The sequence below is a fragment of the Haliotis rufescens genome, unplaced genomic scaffold (genome assembly GCF_023055435.1).
Source record: "Haliotis rufescens isolate VD_foot unplaced genomic scaffold, xgHalRufe1.0.p SCAF_23, whole genome shotgun sequence".
Taxonomy (NCBI): Eukaryota; Metazoa; Mollusca; class Gastropoda; order Lepetellida; family Haliotidae; genus Haliotis; species Haliotis rufescens.
In genome coordinates, this window is record NW_025963924.1 from 1,515,031 (window position 1) to 1,531,137 (window position 16,107).

At 40.3% G+C, this 16,107-nt stretch overlaps 1 protein-coding gene across 1 annotated transcript in view; it reads right to left on the reverse strand.

Annotated features, from left to right (window-relative positions):
• Positions 1 to 340: 340 nt before the first annotated feature.
• LOC124140149 (glycine receptor subunit alpha-2-like) overlaps positions 341 to 16,107 on the reverse strand; it is a 37,211-nt gene continuing 21,444 nt past the window's right edge. The window contains exons 2-8 of the mRNA XM_046507560.2: positions 13,126 to 13,232; positions 11,966 to 12,033; positions 9,086 to 9,306; positions 7,121 to 7,203; positions 3,620 to 3,757; positions 2,530 to 2,882; positions 341 to 2,011 (exon numbers count right to left, since the gene is read on the reverse strand). Of these exons, the coding sequence (XP_046363516.1) occupies positions 1,832 to 2,011; positions 2,530 to 2,882; positions 3,620 to 3,757; positions 7,121 to 7,203; positions 9,086 to 9,306; positions 11,966 to 12,033; positions 13,126 to 13,232 (1,150 nt within the window). The 3' untranslated portion in view covers positions 341 to 1,831. The remainder of the gene's footprint in view (positions 2,012 to 2,529; positions 2,883 to 3,619; positions 3,758 to 7,120; positions 7,204 to 9,085; positions 9,307 to 11,965; positions 12,034 to 13,125; positions 13,233 to 16,107) is intronic.

Genomic DNA, 16,107 nt, shown 5'->3' on the forward strand with positions numbered 1-16,107 from the left:
AGCTAAGGAGAAGCGTGGTCCATTCTTCTCAATGAAAGCACAAATCACTCCACATCAAAATGTTTTATCGATTGGTAATGTCAAAGCTCAATATTGTGTTCTTAATGTGGGGCACGAACAGCATGTTTTACGAGAGTATTGGTCTATTGATATCAGGATGTATGTAAATATTTACCTTGTTACCGCGAGGTCCTTTGGTCGATTCCAATCGTTTATAGGTGTCTGAAAGATAACAAACTTATTTTTTTCCTTCCTCAAACATATTGATACTGCAAAATCTATAGACTGTAACTGTTTTGCAACATACTGTTTACAAATAAAAACAACAAAAACACGCCAGTTACCAAATATATTGTATATTTATTATGAACTGTGACTCCCCCCATATATATACTAAAAGTCCGCCGTCTCTTCGACAAAGGTACTCCATACACTCGATTTGATAAATCCGGAAATTGCTAACCCAGACGATGAGACAGTTTGGCAGCTACAAAGCCAGATATTTTTTATTTAAAAATGAGCCTCCAAAATACCACCTTGCATCAATGTTATTTATGTAGCAGTCAATTTTGTTTTTTTCAACAGTCTCAAGCAAAATTCCCATCCCCCCACCCCAGAATATCAGATGGTCGGTCACAAATCAAACATGTCAAAAATAAACATATCTCTTCTACAAAACAGAGGACGCCCTTAGTCTGGCGTTGCTTTGTGTAGACTGATTAATTTGAGCAAGTGTTTCAATTTCTTCTTTGTGTTCTTCCCTCAGCTGGACACTTCTCGTACTTCACAATAGCTAAATTTTATTGTTCTGACACGTGTATCCTGAGATCTAGAAATCACAAACTGATCCAATGTACAAAACATATATACACGTTCATGAGTTCTGCATTACTGTGAAAGGAATGTGTTTTGTGTGGACGGAGATGATTATGATGATGAACGGTTTCATCAGTATCCGTTACGCAAAGGTAATCTCTGAATAAAAATATATATAGGTGTCTACATATATATGTACATCGAGTTGTACATTTTATCAACGATGACATCATTTTTGCTGTTCTTAATTTGAAAAACTATGGTATGAAACGTTGAATTTGACGTAGATTAGAACACTTCTACGCTTTTACGTAGAATAGCATTCAAAAAGGTAAACCGACTTTTGACAAACAGTGAATTTGGTTTAACGTCGCTTTGAACAGTATTTCAGTTACATCACAGCATGTCAGCTTGGGAGGAAGGAAACACCAACAGGGATATATTCCTTATATTTTTGACAGTTTGGTGAAACCCACAAGTGAGTGAGTATGGTTTTACGCCGCATTTAGCGATGTGCCAGCAATAACACCAGAAATGAGCTTCACACATTGCACCCAAGTGGGGAATGGGACCCGGGTCTTCGGCGTGACGAGCGAACGCTTTAACCACAAGGCTACACCACTGATCCGAAACTCACCAGGTCATGGTGCTGACAGATAAAAAAAATAATAATGTTGGCAGATACGGGATTCGATCCAATAAAACTGACAATATTGTTGAGGTATCGTATGAATGACTGAGTGAGTGGGCGAGTTTTAATTGCATTGAACACTATTTTATGTGGGAGAAACGCCAGGAGTGGTGGGTCCTAGACATTTGCCACTTGGTAAAACCCACGAGCACGGGCATAGTGCTAACAAACCGAGGAACATAAGCAGGACGAATAAGGAATTCGATCCCACGACCATAGGTTTCTGGCACGCCTAAGGGACGCAACGCCGCACAGCGATTCGCGGCGCTTTCTACCCATGCCCCTCGTATTTACGGCTCCTTGAGAACGCCAGTGTTGTCGACACTATGCAATGTGGATATACGAGATCCAGTAGCCAACGTTAAATATGAGGAACGCCAGAGGGAAAATGAATCGAGAGAGTTTGTCCACGAAGCGACCAGTGTCCTTGTCCTTGGGTTTCTTGGCCTGGTCAGTGATGGTCAGGTCCACGTCAGAAACTGTAGCCATGGTCGATTTGGAATTCTGAAAATGTAGATAAACTAATAAATATTACGTGCACACTTTTTTCAGGATGAAAACTACGTTATTGCAAAAATAGATGTCACCGCTTGCTGCTGTTGTTGAACGGCGCACTCAGCAATAGTCAAGCTATATAACGTCGGTCTGCAAATAATCGCCCATCCAGTGCATCGATCTATGCAATTGGGATACGATGACATGCGTCATCCGAGTCAGCGAGTCTGACCACCCGATCCCGTTAGTCGCCTCTTACGACAAGCATGGGTTTGCTGAAGACCGATTCCAACCCGGATCTTCACGGGGAGCTCAGCTTTTAATCGTTGATTGTTTCATCATTGAATTACTGAGGTACCTATATGTTAATATTCTGGTGGTAGGAGTGAAACAGTTTTTATTGCTCACACCACATTGTTTTACAGAACATCCAGCATGTCCGATGAACCATTTTTGTTCGCAAATCCCGAGGAACAGATCATAAATTTACCTCTAAAAATAAAGCGCGTTCATAAACAAAAAAATACCTTTTTTAGTTCTTGTCTCGCCTTCCGCTTCCGGTAACTTCGAGACAGCACCGTGACGACAGCATACTCCATGTAGGCGGCAAACACAAACACGAGGCAGGACGACATCCACACGTCGATGGCCTTCACGTAAGGAACCCTGGGAAGTTGTGCGCGCGCACCTGAGCTCTGGGTGGTGATGGTGAGCACTGTTAGGAGCCCCACGGAGATTCTGGCGGGAACTGCCTCGTGGTCGATCCAGAACGAGGCCCAGGACAACACGACGATGAGGATGCTTGGGATGTAGGTCTGTGTAGCGTAGAAGCCGATCTCTCGTTTCAAGCCCAGTCTCGCCTGAATACACGTGAAGCTACCTAGAACAGGTCACTAAACTCTTATACAAAGGTCAAATAGTGAGTGAGTGAGTGAGTGAGTACGGTTTTACGCCGTGTTTAGCAATATTCCCGCAATATCACGACGGGGGACACAAGAAATGGGCTTCACACATTGTATCCATGTCGGGAATCGAACCCGGGTCTTCGGCGTGACGAGCGAACGCTTTAACCACTAGGCTACCCGACCGCCCCAAAGGTCAAATAACGAACTGAACTTGATCCTCAGGGTAAAACATCGATCTTGTTGAGTCCCTTTTGAATGGGCATCTCATAACCGTTATCCAAGAGTGAAGAATATATCATATCTATATCCAGATTCCAAAAACTTTGCAAGTGTCCTATGCAATTAATTCTGAAAATTCATAAACTTTGCTAGTGACATAAACATTTAATTCAGAGATTCCATAAACTTTTCAAGTATTCAAGGCAATTAATTCAGAGAATTTACAAACTTCACAAATATAAAAAAAACAATTATTTCGGATACTTCATGACTTCTGGAAAACTCTTTGTTAATTCAGAATTTATAAACTTTGCAAGTGTCATATGCTACTGATTCTGAGAATTCTTAAAGGTTGTCAATAATTAAGGCATTTAATTCAGAGAATGAACGACTAACCAATCATGAATCCGGAAATTCGTAAATGAGGACAATTACATGTGGACGATATCGCCCGGATAGACGAGGTCTCTCTGTATCATGAAAGATAACGTACCTGTTTCATATTTAGCCGTGCAGTCGTGTGCCGTGACGTTCGTGAGGGTGAAGTCAGGGATGTAGGCGTTTGGCATGACACTGGTGGACTTCCGTTCAGATGACCACGTGAAGTACACATCGTCAGTAGTGTAACCGTCTGTGGACACACAGTAGGACGGTCAGTAAGTGGTATCTTAGCAGCTATCGTATCAATGAAGAGTTATGGAGTTAACATCTTAGTATTTGATGGGGACGTTTCTGTACAGACGCTAGTACATGCGCCTTCACCAAGCAGTTTATGATGGCTCACGCCATTACCGTGTCTGGCGCCTAAAGACATTACAATGAAGATCCGGGGTAGAATATGTCTTCAGCAACCCATGCTTGCCGTAAAGGGCCACTATGCTTGTCTTAAGAGGCGATTAACGGGATCGGGTGGTCAGGCTCGCTGACTTGGTTGATGTATGTTATCGTATCCCAATTGCCTAGATCGATGCTCATGATGTCAATCACTGGATCGTCTGGACCAGACTCTATTATTTACAGACCACCGTCATATAGCTGGAATATTGCTGAGTGCGGTGTTAAACAACAAACAATAATTAATGATGTTTCATGTCATCCGAGTTTTATTTATAGTAAACAATCTTGTAAAAATCTCAACAGTATAAGTAATACAGTGATACAGAATATATAATGAACGTGTTCTCGTCTTCTTACTCAATATACTCGTCATCAGACACTGTCAATTACCTAATCTTTCTCGTGATGCAATTTATCATGACTACATCGTCAAGCACGAAGAGAGAACACATCGCAAGCATCGATATCACCGCTAACTGATGAAGTATTCAGCAGGCCTTCAATCGATGGCCGGAGAGGAAGCAGAGACAACTACTGCTGAGCTTGTTCAGATAAACAATTTAAATCAGATAAGATGAAAAAACCCAAGATTGTCTTGTCGGGATTATGACTTTAATCAATGAGCTTATAGGAATTCTGAATGTTTTATGTCGAGCTTGCCTCGATAAACAAATTAATGAGACAAGTTGGAATAAAAGAAATCTTGTCTTGACTTTATTGGGAACATACCCGACACACCACGGTCGAGGCTACTCTCTCTCTACATATATAAAACTGTAATAATATCATCTGCATCGCATGAGTTAAATATGTGTATGATGCATTATACATTTCATTTGTTCTTGAAGATAGTATTGAAAAAATTAATTTTATCTTATGTTTGTAACCAAAAAATGAAAATTGTACACCGAGCACGCTGGGTGTCTTAAAGAATGTATTACGGTACTCGAAACCTTTTATTTGTCCAATCCTTTTAGAGACAAAGTTGTAAGTTTGAAAGTACTGTCCGCAAACAAAAACATTCAAAATTTCGGCAGTATGAACAAGGGAAACTGAAATATGTGAAGTGTGACCATGAAATTATGAAATTACCCTTCTGAGGCATAGTGTGTCTCTCTCTTAAGGCGTGAGTTAGTCACGCTGACAACTTCCGGTTAATTCCCACCATGTGTTTGGCTACAAACGGCGGACACCAATATTCATTCATTCACTTCATTCGTTAAATGTGTTGCAGATGGAGAGGGAGAGATACTCTCTGAGTGACTTTACAAAAAATGGTCAGCTCAGATCGACCTGGGTGCAGCTTATAGTTGGAATTAATTTTGTATTTTTGTTTTTCAATGATGCCAATGGTTGGGTCAAGCTCCTCACAGCGATAGCCCGTTCGCGGAGCTCTCTATACAAGCGTTGCCACCAGTCAAAACTCCCTACTGTGATGGGTGGCCACAACCATGCTTGGAGTTGAACTCGCAACCAAGTGACCGTTATGTTTACAAACAAGTGACGACTGTCGTGACGCCGAATACACTTACCCCTGCTAAATGACTTTCTTTGTTTGTCAATTGGAATTTCAATTTCATTAAAACTATCATGTAATTGATATAGTAAGAATGTAAGGGAGAAGTTAGTTGATATTCCGTTAGTCTGCAATCTCGAACCAATCTGATTATACAGACAACAAAGTAAATTCATCTGGAAAACATGGTCAGTCGTAAACCTTTTCAAAATGAACTATAATGGTATTCACAAAGACACAAACAAGGGGTTAGAGGGCAAATTTCAAGATTATTTTAATGGCCGCGCCCACACTGGTGGCAGCGATGTTACCGAGAGTGTAACGAAGGTGTCACGCTCTGAAGGAGCTTGTGGATTGGGTGTCCAAAGATTCACGTGTCATCGACACAGCATTTGGCAAACAAACATACACAAAAACACCTTTGAACAATGTGATTGGAAACTATGCAAGCTGCGTCTTCCAAACCTCACTTACAGCTTACGAAAAGAATGCATCCCAAAACTAAAAGTGTGTATTAGAGTCAAAGAATACAAATTTTTGCACCGTAAAATTAAAAGCACACAACCTTTCCTTATTATCGCTGTCGACTGTACGATTCCGACTATATCATGAGCATGTGGCTATGAATCACTATAAAATAGTGACGATACCAGGTGTTCGCGGAAAGGTGAGCGTATCCCGTCACAAACACATGCAAAAGCAAGTCAACTGTTCACTTTAACAAACAAAGGCACACACTGTATAAGCCTAGACAGGGAGCCGTTTCTATGCCTCTTTTAACCCTGGTCTTGTATAGGGGACCATACAGATCTGTGAAGCTTTATAATATGTTGTTAATGTACCCTTTTAAAGTTTAAGGAGCCCAATATAAGGAGCCCAATGGATACGAATATACGAATACTAGAATATTGACGTTGACAGCAATTATCTCAAGTGGCCAGCTTGTCTTTCTCACAGTACCTCAATCTCCAGTCCATTAACTGCTAATTATATTTTCAGAATATTCTAGTTATTGAATGTTAAAGTCATGGCACCGTGCAGCCAAGTGTTTATGTGGGACAAAAACACCGAGTCTAATGGCTTTGTTTCTATACAGCTACTGGCGTGAACTGACTCGGCAACATGTTTAATGTATGGAACAGTGGATCTTTTTGTTGATTTCAATATGGTGAAATAAAGTGCAACAAAAATGAATAAATATTGAGGCTAAAATGAACAAATAATCTGAAAAACCCTAACACGAGTATCGCAATGGTAAAATATTTAATAAGCATTTGTTTGAGTATTTCAATGTTATATAGGGTAAAGAAACATATACTCAAGTTTGTTATTTAAAATAAGGAAAATGTTAACGAAGGTTAACAGGTAAGATATTTTCTAATATATCCATTTAGATTGTTGTTACTGTTTCACAATATGTTGAATCGTGGTTTTTAGAATAACAAGGCTAAAATTACTCCAAAATCTAAAAAATGGCAGGTACGTGTGTGGTTTCAATACAAGACACACACACATGCATACATCAACTTACATTTTTAAAGGTGTTTGTTCATGAACAGGGAAATGAAGTATGTGACTTTCTCTTTGATCCTTTGATCCCCCTCTCTCTCTCTCTCTCTCTCTCTCTCACTCTATACTTACAGCTTTCCATCTTTATGCCACACTCTTGCCGATCGAGTGGAAACTTGCTTAGATCCATCCGACACTGCATAGTCACTGACAACCTACGGCAAAAGACAGGGCGTATCTTATACTTATCATTTACTAAACGTCTTGGTCATTTCATCATATTGGAGCATTTTGCCAAGAGCGACGTAGAACCATACTCACTCAATTCATCATACCATTAATTCTGTGTTTTGAAATAGGACCTTGTTCGTCCTTGATGCAAAAAACCCCAAAACAAACCCGTTGGTACCATTCCAGATACCATTCCAGGTGAAATCGTTTGAGATGAGGTCCAGACCATTTGAGATTATTGTGTGGGAGTATCGCTGGAGACACACAATTGTTTCCTGTTTAAGGGGGATGCGGGCAATGTTTCCTCCTTTACAACACGATTTCTTCAGTATATTTAACAACGGACAATCTTTCTTTCGTAAAACCGACCCGTGAACATCCGGGGTAGAATAGGTCTTCAGCAACCCATGCTTGCCGTAAAAGCGACTATGCTTGTCGTAAGAGGCGATTAACGGAATCGGGTGGTCAGACTTGTTGACTTGGTTGATGCATGTCATCGTATCCCAAATGCGTGGATCGATGCTCATGATGTCAATCACTGGATTGACTGGTCCACCAGACTCGATTATTTACATACCGCCGTCATATAGCAGGAATATAGCAGCAGAATATAGAGTGCGGCGTTAAACAAACTAACAAAAAAATCTTTCGTAATACCCGAGGCTGAATTATGTGTCCAGTTTTTCGTGGAATGAATGATTGTTGAAATAAATATCAAAATAATCAGTCCCTAGCCTGCCTAAAGCTACTTAAACTATGTAATATTTTTGGAGATCCTGGGTTTTTCGGACGCTGTTTCAAGAAAGATATTTATTTCAAATGGCGGTCTTGAACAATGGACGAGGTATGATAAACCTAAACCTGCGAAATATACATCAAGAAAGTAATTCCGCCCCACTACAGTATATGTCCACAGAAACATCCATTTGTTATAATTGTATCCTGTATTTGTTTTCTGACGACACACATTCCCTTTTGTTATATAGTGACATGTTCGTATCCAAATGGTGACCATGCAATCGATGGCGTATTTACTTGTTTTGTATTATTCCATACAAATATACAAATAATTACTCTTGACTATGTCAATAAGCGAAAACAAGGCCCGAGAATCCGACCCATAAGGTGGTCAGACCGCCGAAGGGGTCGGGTCCGAGGGTCGTTGTTTTCGCATATTGACCTCATCAAGAGTAATCATTCGTTTTGTTACACCGAAATTCACTTTAAAGTTTATGAAGTCTTTAAACCGTCTTCTGTTTCGTTACGGTGACTTAGCTGCGAACCGTAAAATTATCGTACCAAACGCCATCTTGTTTTCTAGCAGACGAGTCAATATTCATCACGTGACAGATCAATACTGATCATGTGACGAGTCAATATTTTAGTTCAGTGTCAGTAACATGATTTCGGGGTCAACATTGAAATGTATTGTTTTGTCACGTGGTACAGATTAACCAATGGAATTGCCATATAAGGTGCATAACACAACTGTGACACCCATATCAAATACATCTCCATCGAACAACAATTTCTTGTTTGTTTCATTCTAAGCCACCATCAAACATGGGTGTAAACTTTGTTATGCCCGTCAGTATATTTTCAAAAGATACGCGGAAGTTCGGGATAAATACAAACTACAAAGAGTAGTGCTCGACGTTTTGTAAACATTTGTATATCATATATTAATTATATATTTTGATACATTTCCTGATTAACGCACCACGGGTACTCGGTATTGGTACTTCTCAACGGTGTTCGTGAGGATTTCGTTTTGATTCCAAATATATAAATTTATCTTTTTTCAATCCTCTGTCATAATTATTTATTTTGATATTCATTTATTTGTTTAGGTTTATTGGTCCTTACCTCTGGCTGTAGAGGATGGAGCCATCTGGATGAAGACGAATGAGAACGTTTGGCGTCGTGATGATGTGACGAGTCTCCTCTGTCGACTCTGGGAAGAAGATGTCTGGCACCCACATCCGCGAGAGTCGCTTCTCGCTCAGGACGATGCTGTGGTTTAATTCGTTGAATTTAAGACGTGGGTCAACCCATTGTTGACGGAGAAAAAAGCTAGCACGAAACACCTGAAACAAACAAAATACAAACTCGGATTTGAACATATTGCTTTGCCTACTTAAGTGAGTGAGTTGGGTTCAAAGCCGGTTTGAACAGCATTCTAGTTACATTACGGCCTGTCAGCTTAATGTGGGAGGAAAACCCGGAGTGAGTCAATCAGTTGTCAGGATCTCGCAAATATCAGTCAACTCGATCTGGTAATGCAAGGGTCAAGCACGTCTCTTGCCGGACTACAATTGACAGTGTTATGTCCAGTCTGCAATTGGTGACGGTCAGATGTTTATGAACAAACTCAGTTCAATAATAACTATGCAAGACACAATTGTGTCGCGTCGCGTCGCGTCCTCTCTCGGGATGATTCATCGTCACGAAAAGCATACAATTACTTGATGAAGATATTTCCAAGGTAAAAAAAAGTGAGTAAGAAAATTATAGATAACATAACATTTCATAACCGATGCAATAATATCAACATAATATAAGTGTAATACGCAACAACCGATGAGTGAGTGATTTGGATTTAACGCCGGTTTGAACTGTATTGCAGCTATATCACGGCGTGTCAGCTTAATGTGGGAGGAAAACCCGAAGTGATGCAGGTCTCAGACGTTTACCACTTCAGTGAAACCCACGAGCCCGGGTATGGTGCTGACAATTCCAGAACATAAGTTAGGCGAATCTGGGATTTGAACCCATGAGTATAGGTTTCTGGCACACCTAAGGGACGCAACTCTGCACGGCGAGTACGGCCACTTTGACGACTGGGCCACTGTATGGTATCCGGCTTACAATGGTAAAACTGTATCTTATCCGGTTTAACAATGATAAGACTGTATTGTATTCGGCTTAAAGCGATTAAACTGTATCGTATCCGGTTACAATATTAAAACTGATCTTATCCGGTTAAACAATGATAAGACTGTACTGTATTCATAGCACTCATTACAGCGTCTAGACAAAGCCTGGGAATGATCAATATGTCCCGAGTCCGGCCCCCGGTCGATGGTGGCACAGCTGGACAAACAGTACCTATTGATGACACTTCCACTTTGTGTCCTGATACTGATGCTGATCCCTGATGCTGGATACGTATACACGGTTAATGACACAAATATCCCAACGAACCAAAATAACGCCATTAGTAGATATAATATGTAGAAAAGATATGTTATTCGGTGTCTTCCCAAATATTTTTTTCATCCACCTAAAACATTGATCACAGGAGGTATTAGTTTGAGGATGTAACCGTGAGTAATTTTAACAGCTTTGTCGATCTGAAAATCCTCATGCCGTAATCTAAGAATGAAAGAAATAATGGAAGAAGTGAGTTTCTTGCCATTGTCACTTTTATTTAGTCATTCTGACCGAGTATTCTAATTGGTGTGAGTGAGTGTATTCCACTTTTGAGATACAATCGAGCGTGCTCCTTCTTGGAATAATTCAAGCAGCATCACACGACTCACAAGTTGCCTGATTAGGCTTTCAGTACAGGGGGCCTTAGTTTGTTTGTTTGTTTGTTGTTTAACGCACCACTCAGCAATATTCCAGATATATGACGGCGGTCTGTGTAAATAGTCGAGTCTGGACCAGACAATCCAGTGGTTGATATCATGAGCATCGATTCACGCAACTGGGATAGATGACATGCATCAACCAAGTCAGCGAGCCTGACCACCCGATCCCGTTAGTCGCCTCTTACGACAAGCATAGTCGCCTTTTACAGCAAGCATGGATTGCTGAAGACCTATTCTACCCCGGATCTTCACGGTTAGGGGGCCTTAGTAAGGCTTTCAGAAAGTATTAAGATAACATCATCCAAATTTGACGCATCACTGACAAAACTTAAGTCTCATGCAGTTCCCTATTTTGAATCGTGCTGTGTGTGTCGGTGTTTGTTTAAGTGTAAACTTGCCTTGCCTCTGCATGTGTTTGCGACGGGTGCAACCAGAGGGGGAGGATACGCTCACCTTTCGCGAACACCTGTTATCATCACCGTGTGATATACATTCATAAACAACAGATTACGATATAGTCGGAATTATAATAATAATGGACTCTGCTGTTATCAGTTGTTTATTTTGATTATTGAAATGATTTTGTCGCTTTATTTACGCTGCTCTGAACAAAATCAGTTATACATCACGGCGTCAGCTTAAAAGTGTGGAAGAAAAGCACGAAGTGATGCGGGTTTTTGACGTTTGCCACTTTGGTGAAACCCACGAGCACGGGGAAGATGCTTGGAAGACATAATTAAAAGCAGGAAGAACCAACAATCAGAGGATCCTTACATGCCTAAGGGACGTAAGCGAAATGCGTCGCGAAAAACGACAAGTCCACTCGCGAATCAATTTTGAAGTCATCAGCTAATAAAGTGGGTTACATTTCATCATTATTTTAGTGTAGTTACATTTGTGTAACTTATTTAAATTGAACAAAATAGGGATCAAAACATCTATGCTAGCAAATAAAACAATTTATGTGGATAATTATTATTTTATGTTTTCATAAGGTCATCTGTTTGTTGGCATGTCCGATAAAATCGCTTCTATTGCTTGACAGGTAATCAGTTCTATCAGCAAGCAGTTCATTTTTCGCAATGTCTTGAATTCATCTGGATCTCTCAGACACATGGTGGTAGATCGTGGTGACAACTTGACGACATCTTACCATATCAATATCGTCCACAGGTCCGACTGAATTGAGCACGAGGTCTATTTCAACTTTTGTGGGAACCCCTGAAAAAGAACACATATTATCACATATAGATCGTAGAGTATATAGGGTTGTGAACAGGTTTGCCACTGACTCCGGTTTTCTTACTACGAATAAAAGAACTGGAGAGTAATTTGTGATGATTGAAAGAAGTAACATTAGTTAATTTTGCAGACGAATTGTTTGTATCGAACAAGCGGAAACAGCATCAGCAATAGTAGTTTGTTTTCTTTGTTTTTTTGGTTTGTTTAACGCCATACTCGGCAATATTCCAGCTATATGACAGCGGTCTGTAAATAATCTTTATCTGACCAGACTATTCAGTGATTGACATCATGAGCATCGATATACGCAACAGGGATACAATGACATGCATCAACCAAGTCAGCGGGCCTCACCACCCGATCCTGTTAGTCACCTTTTACGACAAGTATCGTCACTTTTACGACAAGCATGGGTTGCTAAAGAGTGCGTGCGAGTGCTTGCGTGTTGTTCTACTAGTTATACTGTAGTAGTAGTAGTAGTAATGATGATGTAGTAACAGTAGCTGCAGTAACAGCAACAGCAGTAGTAGTTGTTGCAACATCAATAATTGTAGAATGTAGTTCTAGCGGTGGTAGTCGTAGTGGTAGATGTATAGTAGTCGTAGTAGTAGTAGTACTAGTGGTAGAAGTAAGTGAGTGAGTTAGTTGCATTAAACGCCGCTTTAACATTATTCAAGTTACATCACGGCGTGTCAGCTTAATGTGGGAGGAAAGCCCGAAGTGATTCGGGTCTTAGACGTTCACCACTTCGGTGAAACCCACGGGCACGGGTATGGTGCTGACAATCCCAGAACATAATCTAGGCGAATCTGGGATTTGAACCCACGAGTGTAGCTTTCTGTCACACCTAAGGGACGCAACTCTGCACGGCGAGTACGGCCACTTTGACGACTGGGGCACTGTATGGTATACGGCTTACAATGGTAAAACTGTATCTTATCCGGTTTAAAAATAATAAGATGAACAATAAAAAATGCTTGTAATGAACCACACAACTGGAAACATTCATTGACAATATACAATAGGAAGGAAAGTGTGGGCATATTTTACATCGGGAGTTATCTCCCTTACCGGTAATTGATGATGGTTGAATGCTGGCATCGTATCTGCTAGTGTCAAGCAGCCTGCTGATGATGTCTCGCTCCATCTTCCACGAGCTGTTGCCGAATCCAGGAGCACTGAAGTGAAAATAAGAACATGTCATAGATACATACCTGTGACAAGACTTGCAAGTAAATTACTAACTAGACTTAGATCTATACTGTTTACGGAATTCATTTGAAACGATAGCATACTATGACCGTCCAAAGCGTGCCGCGTTAGTACTAAATTCTGACAACAACGACACTCAGAATGCACAGGATCTCGTTATTGGTCAGTAAATAAAATATGTTCCCCCTATCTCTGCTTACATATAGGTGGTACGTATTTTATTTACTGACCAGTAAGAGGGGACTAACGAGATCGGGTGGCCAGGCTCGCTGACTTGGTTGATGCATGTTATCGTATCCCAAATGAATGTCAATCACTGGATTGTCTGGTCCAGACTCGATTGTTTAACTGACTGTTAAAGTTCAGTTTCCACCCTTGCCGAACTTAGCTGGAAATTCTGGGCTTGATCGTACCTTCTATGTTCCTCCTACTGACCAATCAGATTCCATCGCTGATATCACTCACATGGAAACAAAATGGCGGCGCCCAGTCAAGACGATCTGATCGATCAAGATCTATGTTGTAATAAAACCGGTCTTACTTCGCTAAGTGCATCAAATCACGTGATCACCTTGATGAACAGATTTGGAAACTCTCAGTTTACAAATCGGACGTTTATTTCGTTAAGCGCTTTTTATCAGACTATGAATAAACTCGTTAGTCTAGCCAAAATATAGTTCCAAAATTCCAGCTTATTTCGGCAATGGTGGAAACTGGACTTTTATAGTCAGTTAACTCTCTTGCCTTGGGAAGATCTCGGTCTTGTAATACATGTACAGTCAGTCGTCTTGTCATACTGTAAGGAACATCGCTGCTTCGAATTTTATGAACATGCATTCACATACAACCCAAACCATAGTTAAGGAAGGGACAGATCCGCGTTACAAATCAATCAATAGCATCCCACACCACAACCTCACCATATCAATATCCGGAAGCATTAAAGATGAAAGACGGAGCTGCATCAATAAGTTCGATTTTGTGTGTGTTGGAAATCGCAAATGATTTAATAGCATGTGCGTTAATCTCCTTTACGCTTGACCGATCGCTTTTTCACCACATTTGTCGACCAAGCTATAATTACCTTTGAAACCAGATCACAGTCGTTCAATAATTCATGGTTATTAGAGGACACAATATCACCTCAATAATGAGGTATTAATATATTATCTGTATCTTCCAGTGAATGATGAACGGCAGATTCTTTTGACGAGATTAAGTCAAGCACCTGATGCTTCGCGATTCGGCCCAGATCCGTCGGACGTGATTGACATCTTGTACCTAATCGGGTATTTTCCTCAGAGGATGCTTACAAGCAGCTACGAATAGAGCAAATTAATGATCGTGCTCGCTAACATTTTCCTTTATATCTGAACGTATGTTTTCACATATGGTACGTATTACGTTTTCGACAAGTGATCATCCATTTTGTTTTCCGAATCCGGCTGAGGACTAGCCTAGCTTTTTAAGCGTTTGTTGTCACGCTTAAGATCCGGATTTAATTCCCTACATTGATACAACGTGTGAAGCCAACTAGATGTTAATTCATAGCCCAATCGAACCCGGGCTTCGACATGACGAGCCAACGCTTTAACCAGTAGGCTACCCCACCGCCCATAGTAAGGATAAAAACCATAGAGATTATCTTGATTGAGAGGTATATCCGCTCTGCAGAATTCTTGATAATAATTTCATTATATTATCAGTTTAACCGCATGCGTGTTTGTATTATACTTAGCGATTTATTGTTCAAGAGAGAGAGAGAGAGAGAGAGAGAGAGAGAGGGGGGGGGGAGGAAAAAATAATGTTTATTATAGTGTCACATGTTATATACCCTATATACTGAGAGAGAGAGAGAGAGAGAGAGAGAGAGAGAGAGAGAGAGTGGGGGATAGATTGTGTGTGTGTGTGTGTGTGTGAGAGAGAGAGAGAGAGAGAGAGAGAGAGAGAGAGAGAGAGAAAGAGAGAGCGAGAGCGAGAGAGAGATCAAATGATCAAAGAGAAAGTCACATACTTCATTTACCTGTTTATGAACAAACACGTTTAAAAATGTATTTTGTTGGATGCATGTGTGTGTGTGTGTGTCTTGTATTAAAACCATACGTACCTGCCATTTTTTAGATTTTGGAGTAATTTTAGCCTTGTAATTCTTAAAACCTCGATTCAACATATTATGATATCTAAAACAACAATCTAAATGGATATATTAAAATATCTCACCTGTTAACCTTCGTTAACATTTTCCATATTTTAAATAACAGTATCTGTTTCGTTACCCTATAACACATTGAAATGCTAGAAAATAAATGCATAATTAGATATTTTACCCATGCCATACTTGTATTAAAGTGGTTAATATTACTTGTTCACTTTAGCCTCAATATTTATTCATCTATCACCATATTGAAATCAACAAAAAGATCCACTGTTCCATACATTAAACATGTTGCCGAGTCAGTTCACGCCAGTAGCTGTATAGAAACAAAGCCATTAGACTCGGTGTTTTTGTCCCACATAAACACTTGGCTGCACGGTGCAATGACTTTAACATTCAATAACTAGAATATTCTGAAAATATAATTAGCAGTTACTGTACTATCAAATGGAGATTGAGGAACTGTGAGGAAGACTAGCTTGCCTGTCAACATCAATATTCAAGCGCGTATCCACTTGGCTTTTATAAAGCATCATTCATTAACGAGAATATCCTGGATGTACATTTACCCGTTAATGGACAATCACACGGAGGTGGGGGTACTTTGAGAAAGAACAGCAAACCACATAAGATAATTGCTGCCAACATCAATATTCTAGCACGTATCCATTACCTTTTAAAAGCGT